This window comes from Schistocerca americana, chromosome 1 (genome assembly GCF_021461395.2).
Source record: "Schistocerca americana isolate TAMUIC-IGC-003095 chromosome 1, iqSchAmer2.1, whole genome shotgun sequence".
NCBI classification, from domain to species: domain Eukaryota; kingdom Metazoa; phylum Arthropoda; class Insecta; order Orthoptera; family Acrididae; genus Schistocerca; species Schistocerca americana.
Window position 1 is genome coordinate 605,118,388 of NC_060119.1, and position 18,856 is coordinate 605,137,243.

The 18,856-nt window shown below is 40.0% G+C and overlaps 1 protein-coding gene across 8 annotated transcripts in view; it reads right to left on the reverse strand.

Moving 5' to 3' along the window:
* Nucleotides 1-11,842: 11,842 nt before the first annotated feature.
* The window catches only part of LOC124607049 (histone deacetylase 6), a 325,114-nt gene continuing 318,100 nt past the window's right edge, over nt 11,843-18,856 (reverse strand). For all 8 annotated transcript variants that reach the window (XM_047139236.1, XM_047139241.1, XM_047139228.1 and 5 more), the window contains one exon: nt 11,843-12,162. In XM_047139236.1, the coding sequence (XP_046995192.1) occupies nt 12,088-12,162 (75 nt within the window). In that variant the 3' untranslated portion in view covers nt 11,843-12,087. The remainder of the gene's footprint in view (nt 12,163-18,856) is intronic.

Below are 18,856 nucleotides of genomic sequence, written 5' to 3' on the forward strand. Positions count from 1 at the left end.
AAATTTAACAGATGAAAAAATCAGAACCGAAACTACACACTTAGCGGTGGGAAGGGCCACAGCAAAAGCAACAACTGAGACCATACCAAGCGGAACCAAACCAAAAGAAAAACAATGTGGAAAGTTCCCAACCCACCTACTACACAAGGAGTCATAATCAACAACAAGAAAGATGAGGAGACCACAATAAGGGACAACAAAATGGAAGCAGACTCCGACAAAACAGCCAGCGATGAAAACAATCAAGCATGGATTGAAGTCGCTTGAAGGAACCGCCAAAGGAATCAACAGACTGTGACCCCAACAGTAGTAGGCACCCAGTAACAACCCCAACAAGAAACGGACTCAACAGACGGCACATTCCAGGCAGCAATACACAGAGCATGGCTCTACATTGGACGGCTACACTGCAACTCCATGCCGGAAAAACTTATCTGACGCCTTGGAAAACTGAATGTGACTGAAATAATAGAATGTGACGAAATAAAATCCAGAGGATTACTAAAAGCCTGCAAAGTAGGCATTCCACTGAACAAGCTTAACAAAATCACAGATCCAGAAATATGGCCTGAAGGGGCCAAAGTTAGAAGATACCAGTTTTTTCGCCCCCAAAGTCAAGGTGCCGAACTCTAAGTTTAACCTACTTCTTTGGAATTTAGAAAGACTGCAAAGCGTCTTAAAACTGATGGAAGGTGAGCTCCTAAGAAGCCATGATATATTTTTTTCACTCGAAACAAATTCTTGGAAGGGGGGGGGGGGGGGGGGGGGGGGAACAGAGGGACTGAGAGGAAGACCCACAAAAGGAATATCCTCCTTCTACAAACCAACAATAGGAACAGCACCTTGTGTCTATGAACAATATGACACCCTAAAAGTGGAGACTGAGAGAGTGATTTCCCTTAGCCTCTACATCGAACCCCCGATCCCAATTGAGGATGTCAATAGCAATTGTGAGACTGCTCTAGAAAACAGACCTAAACTGCAGACTAGATAAGCATGACTGCAGAAGTAGGGAACTACTACAAGTGATGGCTGAACAAGGATTTAAAAAAAAAAAAAAAAAAAAAAAAAAAAAAAAAAAAAAGAGAGAGAGAGAGAGAGAGAGAGAGAAAACAACACATACTTCGCACACAATGGTAGCAGCACCTTAGACATAATCCTACACAAAGGCAACGATCTCGAAGTAACAGGCCACAATGTGATATATTCCGCCACAGAGACACCAAAGAAACAGTGCCCAGTGAAAACTACCTTTCAAAATAAAGGAACCTAAATGCACACAATAGAACACAATGCACACGAGAAGAAACTCCAGAAAGATAGACGAGAATAAAATATGCGAAAATGGAGACAAACTTACTGTCTTTGAAAACAAAATACAGGAAAAAGACCTAGATGCTACAGCAACAGTGCTAGTACACATAATTAAAGCCGCAGCCACCACAACCGACAAGAGAAAGGCAAAGAGATGGTTCGATCAACAATGCTACACAGAGAGGAAGAGAGTATTATTAGCCCTCCACGTGGCCAAACACACACAAAACTCGATGACCTGATCACATATAGCAGACTCAGAAAAGAATACAAGAACCTCCTAAATAAAAAACAAGACAATTTCACAGAACTTGAGGCTAGAAGAATGGTGGAAGTAGCAAAATAAAACCCCCAACATAGCTCTAAAGCCATGACAGTCACAGACAATGGGGAAAACAGAGATGCCAGTCTGGGAGGACCACTTCACCAACATCCTAACCCAACAAGGAGTCCACAAAGCTCATGAAACAATAAGACAATACAAACACATAGAACACGAAGACATACCACGACCCGGACTCGATATGCATATGTGAACTCTGTGAGGAACATTGTGATTGATACCACGTACTAACGTGTAAAAACTGTGTGAAATCAGTCGTAGACAACTGTGTTAAATAATGTATTTTCATATGCACAACTTGTGCACAATAAAGTTTATTATTTCCCTTGCCAGCATCTGATTTAATTCAACTATACTCTACTGCCTTTGTTTTACTTCTGTTGATGTTCATCTTACATCTTTTCAAGACACTGTCTTTCCTGTTCAGCTCATCTTCCAACTCCTTTGCAGAATTGTATCATTGACGAACCTCAAAGTTTTTATTTCTTCTCCCTGAAATTTAATCCCTTTGCCAAATTTCTCCTCTTTTGCTTGCTCTATGCACAAATGTAAGAACATAAAGAATAAGCTACAATCTGGTCTCATTCTGTCACATTTTAATGAGGCTGTCACCAGTAATAGTGTCATGTGCAGTCTCACTTACAAAGTAAAACTTAATGACTAATGATTAGTTTTGGCTGTCTGCCATTCCTTTTCAGGTTAGAATTAATGGTGTAGCCATCACTTCCTCACAGACTTGGGGCACAATACAAAGTCAGTGAATATCAATTGGAAAAACTTCCACCAACAAACATACATGTAGTGTGTCGGGCTATTTGTGCTAGAGTGACAAGTCTTCTTCTTCTTCTTCTTCTTCTTCTTCTTCTTCTTCTTTTGTTCTTACGGATTATAAATTTGCATGAGTGATTTGAAAATAACTCCATGAACATTTCACAACCCTGATCCTACAATCCCATACATTTAACTTCTGTTGCAGTTCACAATAGCAACTCGTTACATGAGCTGTAACTAACTAACTAATCTTATAAGACACTACTTTGTTTCAAAGCGATGCTCTCAGTAGCTCAATATCTGCCTCATTTGCCAATACATAGCAATTTCAACAGCAGTTAAATCATTACCACGTAACTTACCTGTTATATTCCTTCAACCTGGAAAATGTTTTTCCTCTTTCCTTTACACACCTTTTTTCCCAACATAACATTTATCCACTCTTCTGCAGGTAACGACATTTTTAGCTAGCATCAAACACAGATCAAACCAGGAGTGTATATAACTTCATTTTTTCTGAAAGAAGAGCATCATGTTGAGATAAAGAAGACTAATTTTGTTGTGTACACCACCTTACTCAACATCATGCAACTGAGTGCTGCCCATCATTCAGCCCTAGGACACACTCAGCAGGGGAGGGTGACTTTCCCCCTCCCAACCAATAGAAAATAAATCTTTTCTACCTAAACTGACTCCTCCTCCACCGAACATACCGACACGTCAGCTCAGTAACAGTTTGAAGAAAGCAATGCATTGTTAGCTGCAACAGGCAGAAGATGTACTTTTTGATGCTATACATTTTAGTGCCCCCCGCCCCTCCCTCCCCCCCATGAACCATGGACCTTGCCATTGGTGGGGAGGCTTGCGTGCCTCAGCGATACAGATAGCCGTACCGTAGGTGCAACCACAACAGAGGGGTATCTGTTAAGAGGCCAGACAAACGTGTGGTTCCTGAAGAGGGGCAGCAGCCTTTTCAGTAGTTGCAGGGGCAACAGTCTGGATGATTGACTGATCTGGCCTTGTAACAATAACCAAATCGGCCTTGCTGTGCTGGTACTGCGAACGGCTGAAAGCAAGGGGAAACTACAGCCTTAATTTTTTCCCAAGGGCATGCAGCTTTACTGTATTTTTAAATGATGATGGCGTCCTCTTGGGTAAAATATTCCGGAGCTAAAATAGTCCCCCACTCAGATCTCCAGGCGGGGACTACTCAAGAAGATGTCGTTATCAGGAGAAAGAAAACTGACGTTCTACGGATCGGAGTGTGGAATGTCAGATCCCTTAATCGGGCAGGTAGGTTAGAAAATTTAGAAAGGGAAATGGATAGGTTAAAGTTAGATATAGTGGGAATTAGTGAAGTTCGGTGGTAGGAGGAACAAGACTTCTGGTCAGGTGAATACAGGGTTATAAACACAAAATCAAATAGGGGTAATGCAGGAGTAGGTTTAATAATGAATAGGAAAATAGGAATGTGGGTAAGCTACTGCAAACAGCATAGTGAACGCGTTATTGTGGCCAAGATAGATACGAAGCCCACACCTACCACAGTAGTAGAAGTTTATATGCCAACTAGCTCTGCAGATGACGAAGAAATTGAAGAAATGTACGATGAAATAAGAGAAATTATTCAGATAGTGAAGGGAGACGAAAATCTAATAGTCATGGGTGACTGGAATTCGTCAGTAGGAAAAGGGAGAGAAGGAAACGTAGTAGGTGAATATGGATTGGGGGTAAGAAATGAAAGAGGAAGCCGCCTGGTAGAATTTTGCGCGGAGCACAACTTAATCATAGCTAACACTTCGTTCAAGAATCATAAAAGAAGACTGTATACATGGAAGAAGCCTGGAGATACTGACAGGTTTCAGATAGATTATATAATGGTAAGAGAGAGATTTAGGAACCAAGTTTTAAATTGTAAGACATTTCCAGGGGCGGATGTGGACTCTGACCACAATCTATTGGTTAGGAACTGTAGATTAAAACTGAAGAAACTGCAAAAAGGTGGGAATTTAAAGAGATGGGACCTGGATAAACTGACTAAACCAGAGGTTGTACACAGTTTCAGGAAGAGTATAAGGGGACAATTGACAGGAATGGGGGAAAGAAAAACAGTAGAAGAAGAATGGTTAGCTTTGAGGAATGAAATAGTGAAGGCAGCAGAGGATCAAGTAGGTAAAAAGACGAGGGCTAGTAGAAATCCCTGGGTAACAGAAGAGATACTGAATTTAATTGATGAAAAGAGAAAACACAAAAATGCAGTAAGTGAAGCAGGCAAAAAGGAATTCAAACGTCTCAAAAATGAGATCGACAGGAAGTGCAGAATGGCTAAGCAACAATGGCTTAGCACAAATGTAAGGATGTAGAGGCTTATCTCACTAGGGGTAAGATAGATACTGCCTACAGGAAAATTAGAGACACCATTGGAGAAAAGAGAACCACTTGCATGAATATCAAGAGCTCACATGGAAACCCAGTTCTAAGCAAACAAGGGAAAGCAGAAAGGTGGAAGGAGTATATAGAGGGTCTATACCAGGGTGATGTACTTGAGGACAAAATTTTGGAAATGGAAGAGGGTGTAGATGAAGATGAAATGGGAGATATGATACTGCGTGAAGAGTCTGACAGAGCACTGAAAGACCTGAGTCGAAACAAAGCCCCGGGAGTAGACAACATTCCATTAGAACTAATGACAGCCTTGGGAGAGCCAGTCCTGACAAAACTCTACCATCTGGTGAGCAAGATGTATGAGACAGGCGAAATACCCTCAGACTTCAAGAAGAATATAATAATTCCAATCCCAAAGACAGCAGGTGTTGACAGATGTGAAAATTACCGAACTATCAGTTTCATAAGTCACAGGTGCAAAATACTAACGCGAATTCTTTACAGACGAATGGAAAAACTGATTGAAGCCGACCTTGGGGAAGATCAGTTTGGATTCCGTAGAAATGTTGGAACACGTGAGGCAATACTGACCTTACAACTTATCTTAGAAGAAAGATTAAGGAAAGGCAAACCTACGTTTCTAGAATTTGTAGACTTAGAGAAAGCTTTTGACAATGTTGATTGGAATACTCTCTTTCAAATTCTAAAGGTGGCAGGGGTAAAATACAAGGAGCGAAAGGCTATTTACAATTTGTACAGAAAGCAGATGGCAGTTATAAGAGTCGAGGGGCATCAAAGGGAAGCAGTGGTTGGGAAGGGAGTGAGACAGGGTTGTAGCCGCTCCCCGATGTTATTCAATCTGGATATTGAGCAAGCAGTGAAGGAAACAAAAGAAAAATTCAGAGTAGGTATTAAAGAAGAAATAAAAACTTTGAGGTTCGCCGATGACATTGTAATTCTGTCAGAGACAGCAAAGGACTTGGAAGAGCAGTTGAATGGAATGGATAGTGTCTTGAAAGGAGGATATAAGATGAACATCAACAAAAGCAAAACGAGGGTCATGGAATGTAGTCGAATTAAGTTGGTTGATGCTGAGGGAATTAGATTAGGAAATGAGACACTTAAAGTAGTAAAGGAGTTTTGCTATTTAGGGAGCAAAATAACTGATGATGGACGAAGTAGAGAGGATATAAAATGTAGACCGGCAATGGCAAGGAAAGCGTTTCTGAAGAAGAGAAATTTGTTAACATCGAGTATAGATTTAAGTGTCAGGAACTCGTTTCTGAAAGTATTTGTATGGAGTGTAGCCATGTATGGGAGTGAAACATGGACGAAAAATAGGTTGGACAAGAAGAGAATAGAAGCTTTCGAAATGTGGTGCTACAGAAGAATGCTGAAGATTAGATGGGTAGATCACATAACTAACGCGGAGGTATTGAACAGAATTGGGGAGAAGAGAAATTTGTGGCACAACTTGACTATAAGAAGGGATCGGTTGGTAGGACACATTCTGAGGCATCAAGGGATCACCGATTTAGAATCGGAGGGCAGTGTGGAGGGTAAAAATCGTAGAGCGAGACCAAGAGATGAATACACTAAACAGATTCAGAAGGATGTAGGTTGCAGTAGGTACTGGGAGATGAAGAATCTTACACAGGACAGAGTAGCATGGTGAGCTGTATCAAACCAGTCTCTGGACTGAAGACAACAACAACAACAACAACAACAACAACAACAACAACGTGAAATTTTCACAATTCACAAGTGGCTCGACAAACTCGTATTGTTATAGGCTTAAACTTAATTGCACTCTTTTAAAATTTTTGAGAACTGTAGGTCTATCCTCATTCAAAACAACAGTTTTTTAATTTCCTTCATATTATGTGAGAAATAGGGGATATTTTTGAGAATTTTTAGTTGCTTAAACAATTATATTTTCGTAAGTTAGAGGTATGATTGTTTTGGATATTTAACTTATTTCGTAGCAAATCAGAGATTGTGGTTCACAGGTACTGCCAAGAAATACATCACCCCTGAATGTCATTGTATATCAACGAAAAAAAAAAAAGTATGTTTTGAGAATTTTTGGGGTCTACTACTGTCCTTTGCATAACCTACAAGTAATCTGTAGTAAATCGACGTTTGTGATTTAGTTACTGTAGCAGATAGGCTAACATATTGTGTTATGTCTAGATTTCCCTTAAAGAGCAGTATCTCTATTTATTGTCTACATATATTGTAAATAAAGTTTGTTTTCAAGTTTGCTAACTATAATTAACCTCAAACATTTTAGGAAACTAATAATTTTTATCATAGGTTTTTGTGTTGCTTCAACAGAAATCTCGTTTTTTGTATTCACTTAAATTCTTGTAGAGAATTAGCAACTTTTTAGCTCAACAGATTAAAAGATGATCAACCGGCTTAGTTTAAGTTATTTGTTCACTGAACTACAATATATTGCATCAGCCAAAATCAAAATGCAGGGCCATTGTGAATGCTATTCTTGAACACAGGATGAGTTGTTTGACTTTTGTAGTCAGCTGTAAATCATCCTGACTACTGTCAAACGATTGGCAGCTACTGCGAATTGGTGTGTTGGAAGAGCTCTTAAGAGTCATGTACCTGTGACACCAGTACCAGAGGTACTGAAGTACTATCCTCTTCTGTGGATCCTGTCTTCTTTGCAGAAAACACAGGGTATGTCATTACACATCTACTTGACTGCAAGTGGTGTGTCAATGGTAGGTCTAAATGTCCTGTACAGGGCAAACAGGGATGAAGGACGACTCAGGGTGTTGTACTCATCCAACTAGAGATGCTGTCTTTCACTGAAACTGAAATTGAGACATTGTGACTCACTTCACATGCTTTAGGGAAATCTGTTTTGTCCAGTGTCAAGAGGAGGCAAATGTAAAAAGTTAGGGATCCATTAATCATCGGCAGTTCAATTGTACAATGAATGATGGTACCCCTTAGGAAAACTACAGCAATGGGCAGGAAAGGACACTAGGTGCACTCATTATGTATGCCTAGGGAACCTCATTCAATATGCTGAAAAGGTTATTCCAGCAGCCATTGAGGGAAGAAGGTGCAACTAACTGCAGGTTGTGGTGCACGTTGGAACAAATTATGCCTATAGTCTGGGCTCCGAGGTCATACTTTAATCATTCCAGTGACTGGCAGAGAAGGTTGAGAAGACCAGACTTGTGCACGGAGTTTCAACGAAGCTTACATTTTGCAACATTGTCCCAGAACTGATGGTGGCCCTTTGGTTCTGTGTAGAGTAGAAGGACTTTGAAGGTTCTGTGACAAGCTAGGCTGCAACTTCCTGGACTTGCACCACAGGGTTGAGAATTGTAGTGTTCCCTTAAATGGATCATGTGGGCACTACATGTCAGAGGCTGCTACTCAGGTAGCTGACTGCGTGTCGGGTGCACACAAGGGTTTTTTAGATTAGGGACTCATCATCAACTCCAGAAGTATCAGTGTAAGTTCATAATAAATGCATCCCATAGGTGAGAGTATTAAAATCCTAATGGAAAACTGCCAAAGCATACGCAAGAAAGTGCCGTAGTTTGAAGCACTTCCAAAAAGCAGTGATGCTCATGTAAAATTAGGCACAGAAAGCTTGTTGAAACGTGGAATTGATAGAAGGGAGATTTTTGTGGAACATTTGAGTGCATATTGAAAGGATACGAAAATGGGAAATGGAGATGATGTATTTGTCGCAACAGACAAGAAACTCAAATCCACCGAGAACTTGAAGCTGCATGTGAGAGTGTTTGGGCAAGACCCAGTATCATTGGTGGGCATAAAATGATAACTGGGTCCTTCCATCGCCCACCAGACACATCTCCTGATGTAACCGAAAACTTGAGAGACATCACAGATCACTTATAAGTAAGTTCCCTACCATACTGTAATCATCGGTGGAAACTTTAATTGTCCAGCAATTAACCGTGAAAAATTACAGTTTTGTTAGTGATGGGTGTGAGAAGACATAATGTGGAATAGTACGAAATGCCCTCTCTGAAAACTACCTACAACAGATTGTTCAGAACCGCACTCATGATGGAAATATATTGGATCTAATGGCAACGAATAGATCTGATCTCATTGAGGATTTCAATATCAAAACTGGTATCAGTGACCATGACAAGGTTGTGGCAACAATGGTTGCCAAAGTAGGCACAACAACTAAAGCAACTGGAATATATGTTCACTAAACTAGATAAAATAATCAGTAGTGTCATAACTCAATGAGGAATTTGAAACTTTCAGCATAGAAGAGAAGCATGCACAGGAACTATGGCCCAAGCTCAAAAGAACAGTTGACCATGCACAGGATAGGTACGTCCCAATCAGAACAGTTCACAATGGGAGGGAACTTCCATGGTATACTTCTGAAGAAACAGAAATTATTGCGTAGGTGTAAAACAAAATGTAGGGCTATAGACAGAGAGATGCTGAATGCAACACATTTGGCTGTCAATAGGGCATCTGTGATGCCTTCAATGCATACCATAGAGGGATATTGTCAAATGATTTTTCACAAAACCCAAAGAAACTCTGGTCATATGTAAAGGCTGTTAGTGGCACCAAAGTTAGTGTCCAGTCCCTAGAGAATGAGACAGGCACTGAAATTGAGGATACCAAAACAAAAGCTGAAATGCTTAACTCTGTTTTCAAATGTTCTGTTACAAAGGAAAACACAGAATTAAGCCAATTTAATCCTTGTACCACTGGAAAGATGAGTGAAATAATATCAGCGTCACTAGTGTTGAGAAACAGCTGAAATCGTTAAAATTGAACAAAACTCCAGCTATCTTTCCAAATGGAAGGACAATGTCTTGCCACTGCACTATCTCGCTCGGTGCCTTGACAGCCATCCAATCAATCAGCACAAAGCAAAATGTTGAATTTAAATGAGCTATCTGATTTACTTGAAATCTGGACAAATAACCCCTTAATGCCTGAATAAATTTCTAGATGAAACATGAAAATCAAAAATCTTTGAGATTTAGAGGTACCTGAAACACTCAGGAGAATGCAGCACCTGTCAGAAGCATTGGTAGCTTCATGAAGAACCTACTGGCACTGGCATTCAAAAACATTTACCCTTCCACTTATTAGCACAGCTTTCATATGATGTGAATTCCTGACATTCAGCATTCTGGGGTTAATCCAAGGCCCCTGTCTTCTACGGCAAACAAATTTACGTTGGCACATCCTACAGAGATCACTATGGCAGCTCTGAGTTTAGGATACTTGAGGGCTGAGGCATTCCCCTACTTGGGGACCCCAGATTCTCCACATCCAAAACAAGCTATTTCTGAAAGAGTTCTCTGGGGAAAGATAACCTTGGAACCCTGCACTGTAGATATGGGACACATTTTGTTTGGTTTCTCTGCTGAGGCTTGTCCAGCAAGGTTACCTTGATAGTATGTACGTTAATCAAGGGCACAACGCTCAGCTTCACTGAGATGCGCAAATCCTTGTTTACAGCACTAGAGGTGACTACGTAATCCCACCTGCAGAATGGAAGCCCACCTACCTCTTTCCATCTATTCCGATCTTCTCTTAAATGGTGAACTTCGACTGTCTGCGACAGCAAAGCCAACAAAACATACGTCCAAACACAGAAGCAACAAGCAGAGGAGGAAGGGGGGAGGGACATACCAATAAGGATAACCACACAGTTTTCTTATTAGGTGGGTGCATACGTTGGTAGAATTTCTATTTTGCACAATGGTATTCTGGTTGCTATGGGTTTATTTCTTGATGGTCATGTTTTATTTGTAGTCGATTGTTGCTATTTGAGTTTACATTTTGTCATTTTGAGGTAGGTAGTGGAGTTGGAGACACTAGAAAATGGAGGGCCAAGTGGAGAAATAGGAACATTTCCAACATTTTCTTATCTTTGAATTCAACAGGGGATGACAGCAGTGGATGCAGCCAGAAACATTTGTACTGTGTATGAGGATTATGCCACTGGACAGAGCACAGCACGAAAATGGTTTTCTCATTTTAAGGAGGATCATTTTGACATTGTGACCCCTCTACATTCAGAAAGGCCTTCGAGGTTTGATGAAGATCGTTTAAATGTATTAATCCACAATGATCTACAGAAGCATGCTCAAAAACTGGCAAATGCGATGAACTGCGGTCATTCCATTATCGTACGACATTTGCATGCAGTGGGGAAGGTTCAAAAATCAAGTGTATGAATGTTTTATGCTAAATCATAAAAAACTCATGGGTAGTCATAAGTGTATCTCTGCTTCCTCGTCATCAACTGGTTTGCCCACAACACTGAGCATTCCTATCCTGTACCATTACTGGTGACAAGAAATGGTTTCTTTGTGCTAATGTAGGGAAAAGAAAGGAATGGTTGAGCCCAACTTCCTGTACAAAGAAAGAGCTGTGCACAACCACAAAAGATAATGTCTTGCAGCTGGTGGAACAGCGACGGTGTGGTGTACTACGAATTTCTCCTCCAAGGTGTAGAAGTTATTCCGCACCCATCTTATTTACCTGGTCTTGCACCCTCAGATTTTTATCTTTCCTACTCTCTATCGATCAACCTTCAAGGAACTTCTTTTCCGGATGTGCTCTGAACAAGGCCTGATGAGTAATTTGCCTCGAAACCATATGGTTTCTACAGTCAAAGAATCGAAAAGTTACCCCTGCATTGGCAGACTATTGTAAATAGTGAACTGTTGTGTCTATTAAACTTATGAGAAAATGCTATGAACCTACGAGCCAACTCAATACTTTTGTCAGGAATGGGACATTTGCAGGTAATCTTCAGAAGTTGCCATATTTGTTGATGTCCAAAATTTGGAATGTAGAAGCTTCCTACTGTGGTGCCATTTGCAACAACAAATAACTCCTTACTAGTATTCTCAGACTGAATGAAATACATTATTCAGAATTACTACCATGTTCCTCTTTGACTTCAACTAATATTAAAATTTGTCTCGATTTGGAAGGGAACTTAAGGATGTAATAATTAACACAGAGAGAGCATCATTCTTAATTTTGTATTAAGAATGGCAGGTACATATTCTCAAGTACAAAAAGGCTGTACATTCCAAAATAGAGTATTACAAGGAAAAATAATACATTTGCACACTATAAAAAAGCAAATAGGTCTTTGTCTTCTGTTAATACATAGAACCATCTTAAAAGTATCTTTTATCAGTCATTATTACGTTAAAAGTAAAAAGCAGTTTTGTTAAAGCTATGAAAACTGCATTACCCATCTTTAAGTCTTAATCGTTATATGACCACGGCATTTCAGTTCCAAACTTGCTGCGGTGAACTGCATTTTTGGCACTGTACAGAACCTGAAACACAAAGACTTACATTTAGAGTATCTTCACAGCTCTAGGCTAACTATTTAAACCAACTGTTTACTAAAAGCAAGCACAAATCAAGTATTATTCCATTTGCAGTTTCTACTCAAGACAGAATTGAAAAACCTGTAGACAGGATTGATTTAAAAAATTATATATAAAAAACAATGAAACTACAGTTTTGATATACTGTACTTACCCAAGTGTAAGATGACCCCTTTTTTAAGAGGTTCCTTGAGAAAAATTTATTTTTTAGCATACATTGACTGATCAAAATTACAAACTTTTGCTGATGTAAGGGATCTGTCTAAAAAGTTAACATTACACTTATTCTAAATTTATGCCATTTATTGATTCTACAGATTGATAATACAAGGAGAAATAAAATAAATGAAAGGAAATTGTTTACATTAATTTTGGTCTTCACTGCTTTTTTTGTTTATTTAGCCTGTTGTCTGTGGTATCACTATTTTTAATCACCACCACCACCACCACCACCACCAACACCAACACCAACAACAACAACAACAACAAAATCCAAACAGGACAGCTATGAAATGTATATCTCCATTGTCACAAATATTTGGCTGTTTCTTCCGAATATGTTGCGATTTCTGAGGTGGTGGTTATGATGGGACCTGAGAACACAGTTATTTTTTACTGGACACACAGCAGATTTCTTTTCTATACTGATGTGAGAATGTTACAACGTCTCTTGCTTCCAAGCATGCAGTCTGTGTGCCACTCTCTCGTTGACTGTGTAGAACCAGCAGCTTGAGCTGACACACCCCCAATTGTTCCCATCACACTGCACAGTAAGCATTGACAACATTGCTGCATGAAACACGTAAGTACGCCACTGGCCCCCAATACACTTTTAGCGTCTCTTGCAAAAATGTACGCTATCATTGAGTATTTATACAATTTTAAGGACAACTTGATTCTGAGTACAAATGGATGCAGGAAAACCGCAGTTCAAACATTGTATATGTTCATAAAAAGCCAAAGTGTGACAAATTTCTGGCTGCTCAACACTCACTGCAGTTCTCAGCCAAGCTGGGTCACTGCTCCCTTGAACTTTCCATTGTGCTGGAGTTGAGCAACAATGAACATGGACGGCAATATCTTCTAGGGTGCAGGTCATATGTAACAACTGCAACTAATACAGAAATATATGATCGCAATCACTATTCAGTCCAATTATTGAACTTCCGCTCATCTTCCAATCTTGTGATGTCTGCCTGTCTGTTATCTCCATAACAGGTCTTTACACCGTACTTTATTATCGTGACGACAATTACAGTCCATTTTAATGATTTATTTCATTTATTGGACATTTCATTCTGGATTAATTTTCCTTCTCTTTTCATCTGAATGTCTTCTTCTTGTTCTAAGCCTGATTAAAAGCTGATAACGATTTTCTCCAGTATTCTAATACGTGTACAGCAACCAAATTTCTCATCTGCAAAGCACTTCATAAATTATTACCTTCCCATAACCAAATAAGACACTAACTTGGGTTTGGAATCAAGTAATTGTTTTTGAGGATTAGATTTTTGCCTGTGATTGTTATCTTTAATTAAAAAGCCACATAAATGTATGTATACGATATCCATACATGTCAGCTTTTACTGCAAATCTGTTGAAGACAACAAAAGGTTGTGAATTGATAGAATTTAATGTTATTTCCTCCTGTGTTTCATGAAAATGTCAATTTTTAAGCATAGCGTCAGACTATTGTAGTGGCTAGTTCATTGTTTCTCGCAATCTCTTGCACTAGCACTATGAGCCAAATATCACGTGTTTGTTCGAGCAAGTTTGATACTGTATAGAGTGCTTTGGTGTATCGTGTATATCGGGAAATCTCAAGCCTATTCGAAGGCAAGTATTGTGTGATATGCCCTACCCTTGAGGATTGTCCAAAATAAATTTGTACACAACCTCAATAGCCAAAGCTTCATCATTTAACGTGAGACGACCCCTATATTAATCTATTGAACAATATAAAAACATTGACCTCAGCAGCAATAGCTTGATCTTCAATTGTAAGACCACTCAATATCTTCTGAATGATGAATTTGGGAAAAAACCTCATCTTACAATCGGGTAAAACAGTATATGTCAAGCTAAAATTTCTGTTAAACACAAAAACAATAAAGGACATTTAAACCTTTGAATTCATGTGATGTTTTTTTTATGGAAAATTGCTCTCATCTCTGATTAGTTGCAAAATAATTAAAAATTTGTACACCTGTATACTCTACATTCATTCAGATTCATTCCAATCAGAAATTGTTGTCATTCCACTATTGCTAGCATTCTGCAATAATTTGCTACACACTGTCAGAGATAACAACTCAAGAGTTTGAAAATTAATTTTGGAGGAAATACTTTATACATACAGGAACAAAAGGTAATGTAATGATGATGATGATATTAAAAAATCAGGGAAATGTGTGTACTTATACTGATCAGGACACAATAATAATGTAAATGTTTTAAGAAAAGACAATAGTTATGATTTTAGAAACAAAAGACTTTGTATTTGAATACTTTTATATGTAAAGTTGAATTACTCTATCATTCCTCATGCGACATCATACTATCTGTCCTTACTTTTAGTACATTTTTCAGTTTCTTGTTATTTACTTTTTCAGCTACCAATATCCCCACCCCTTCCATTTGTATTACATTTGCAATAACTGCTTTATATTAGAAAATTAGATTAGATTAGATTAATTATTCATTCCATAGACCCATAAAAGAGGGAATCCTCCTGGGTGTGGAACATGGGAACCTTCATTACAACAAAATTGTTACTTAGTCCAAATGAACATTCCAGCATCTTACTACATGTACTACTAACACAATTACATCACATTTGCAATCACTTCTTTACATTAGTAAATGGCAACCTTCACTACAACAGAATAATGCTTAGTGCAGATCAACATTCCAGCATCTTACAAAATGTGACAGTTGTATCTCGTTATTTTTTCACTAATGGTAACACGGTTAAATACATATTACGAGACTTTTTTATATTTCACAAGTATTGTGTGTTCTGCATTATATGACCTTCATTGGAGTACTTTACTAATGAATGCACTTCTATATTGTTTCAGAACACAATTTCCTGTAGTCCCTATGTTTGTTTATGCAATTAGCGCTATGTCTTTTGTCCATTGTCGAGCCTCAAACATAAAATGCATTAAATTTTCAGCAAACAGATTCAACCTACATGTTCTGTAGAACTGCAATTCAAATAGGGGACATGGTTTGTTTAACCTTTTGTTTAACCTTTTATTTATCACTTTTTATTTATTTTATTTTATTTATTTATTTATTTTTAATTTGGTGCATATTTCTAAAGCTTGCACACACAAATTTTTGGTTTCATTTGCTACTGTCGGGCATTTTATTTAACCTGCCAGTGTTCTTCCATGAGACTCCTTAGTATAATTGTGGATTATACATTCAATAGAATAGAACCCAACGAGAATGAGTCAGCTGAAATCTGTGCTTACTTGAAAGGTGCTTCGACTTTTGCAGCTGAAAGCTGTTGCAAATGGGTGTGCTGGGAGAACTATTAAAATGAATTTACCTATGATGTTCAAACTACTCACAATATTATGTAATCTCACAAATGCTGTTTCCTTCCCATGAAAGTTTCTTGCAACATGTCCATCCAGTTCAATGTGTGTGGCGGTACAATGTACAGGATAGCAATGAAGGGAAAGAGTCCAGAATAGAACATCCATAAACGCGCAGTTCCCTTCCAAACATGTATAAAATGCTGTCAGCAACTGACAAGGATCTGAGCCAGTGTAATATACTTACGCAGTTGGTAAGAAATATACACTATGTGATCAAAAGCATAGGGACACCCCCAGAAACATACATTTTTCATACTATGTGCCTTGTGCTGCCACCTACTGCCAGGTACTCCATATCAGTGACCACAGAAGTCATTAGACATCGTGAGAGAGCAGAATGGGGCACTCCACGGTATTCATAGACTTCAAATGTGGTCAGATGATTGGGTGTCACTTGCATCATAAGTCTGTGCGCGAGATTTCCACACCCCTAAACATCCCTAGGTCCACTGTTTTCTATGTGATACTGAAGTGGAAACGTGAAGGGACACGTACAGCACAAAAGCGTACAAGCCCACCTCGTCTGTTGACTGACAGGGTCCACTGACAGTTGAAGAAGGTAGTAATGTGTAACAGGCATACCATCACACAGGAATTGCAAACTGCATTAGGACCCACTGCAAGTACTATGACAGGTTGGCTGGAGGTGAGTAATCTTGGATTTCATTGTCGAGTAGCTGCTCATAAGCCACACATCACGCCAGTAAATGCCAACCGTCGCCTCGCTTGGTGTAAGGAGCGTAAACATTGAATGCTTGAACAGTGGAAAAATGTTGTGTGGAGTGACGAATCACAGCACACAATGGGGCAACCCGATGGCAGGGTGTGGGTATGGCGATTGTCCAGTGATCATCATCTGCCAGCATGTGTAGTGCCAGCAATGATATTCAGAGGTGGAGGTATTATGGTGTGGTTGTGTTTTTCATGGAGGAGGCTTGCACCCATTGTTGTTTTGCATGGGACATTCACAGCACAGGCCTACATTGATGTTTTAAGCACCTTCTTGCTTCCCACTGCTGAAGAGCAATACGCGGATGGTGACTGCATCTTTCAACACTATTGAGCGCCTGTTCATTTGTGCACGGCCTATGGCAGAGTGGTTGCAAGATAATAACATCCTGTAATGGACTGGCCTGCACAGAGTGCTGACCTGAATCCTATAGAACACCTTTGGGACGTTTTGGAACGCCAACTTCGTGCCAGGCCTCACCGACTGACATCGACACCTCTCCTCAGTGCAGGACTCCATGAAGAATAAACTCCCATTCCCCAAGATACCTTCCAGCTCCTGAGTGAATATATGCCTGTGACAGTGGAAGCTGTCATCCTAGGGCTAAGGGTGGGCCAACACCATATTGAATTCCAGCATTACCGATGGAGGGCACCATGAACTTGTAAGTCACTTCCAGATACTTTTGATCACATAGTGTACATCACATGTCAGGCCAAAGAAAATGAGGTGGTGGAGAGGTCCATTAGCCGTTGGCAGTTAAAACATGCAGTAAATAATTGCAGCAAGTGTCAGAAAGGGGAACTATGTGCACTCAGTGTACATGCCTGAGGTGTCATAATAAAGAGGTCATGTCAACAGCAGTTGAGGTCACAATGTGCAACCAGCTGCTGACCAGCTGATGTCGAAACAAGCAATGCCTGAGGCCATACTTGGATCCTTCTCACAACTGTTTGGGAAGGTGAACGCAAAGAGCCCCGTCCCTGGTATTATGACTAACCTCACAATGTGTGGCATTGTCTTTGGAAATAACCATGGGATGCTAGTTTTGAGTTACATGGAAGAACTGGATCAGAAACCAGTACCTGTTAAAGCAGAAACCAGTATGATTTGCACACAGAAGGACAGACACTATCCAACTGCTACAGAGGACTCCAAAATACATGTCAGACTTCAAAATATACCTATGATACACTGCTGGCCATTAAAATTGCTACACCAAGAAGAAATGCAAATGATAAATGGGTATTCATTGGACAAATATATTATACTAGAACTGACATGTGATTACATCTTCACGCAATTTGGGTGCATAGATCCTGAGAAATCAGTACCCAGAACAACCACCTCTGGCGGTAATAACAGCCTTGATACACCTGGGAATTGAGTCAGAGCTTGGATGGCTTGTACAAGTACAGCTGCCCATGCAGCTTCAACATGATACCACAGTTTATCAAGAGTAGTAACTGGCGTATTGTGACGAGCCAGTTGCTCGGCCACCATTGACCAGACATTTTCAATTGGTGAGAGATCTGGACAATGTGCTGGCCAGAGCAGCAGTCGAACATTTTCTGTATCCAGAAAGGCCCGTACAGGACCTGAAACATGCGGTCGTGCATTACCCTGCTGAAATGTAGGGTTTCGCAGGATCGAATGAAGGGTAGCGCATGGGTCTTAACACATCTGAAATGTAACATCCACTGTTCAAAGTGTCGTCAATGCGAACAAGAGGTGACAGACGTGTAACCAATGGCACCCCATACCATCACGCCGGGTGATACGCCAGTATGGCGATGACGAATACATGCTTCGAATGTGCATTCACCACAATGTCGCCAAACACGGATGCGACCATCATGATGCTGTAAACAGAACCTCGATTCATCCGAAAAAGTGACGTTATGCCATTTGTGTACCCAGGTTCGTCGTTGAGTACACCATCGCAGGCGCTCCTGTCTGTGATGCAGCATCAAGGGTAACCGCAGCTATGGCCTCCGAGCTGATAGTCCATGCTGCTGCAAATGTCGTCGCACTGTTCGTGCAGGTGGTTGTCGCCTTGCAAACGTCCCCATCTGTTGACTCAGGGATCGAGACATGGCTGCACGATCCGTTGCAGCCATGCGGATGAGATGCCTGTCTTCTCGACTGCTAGTGATACGAGGTCATTGGGATCCAGCATGGCGTTCCATTTTACCCTCCTGAACCCACCGATTCCATATTCTGCTAACAGTCATTGGATCTCAACCAACGCTAACAGCAATATTGCAATAAGATAAGCCGCAATCGTGACAGGCTACAA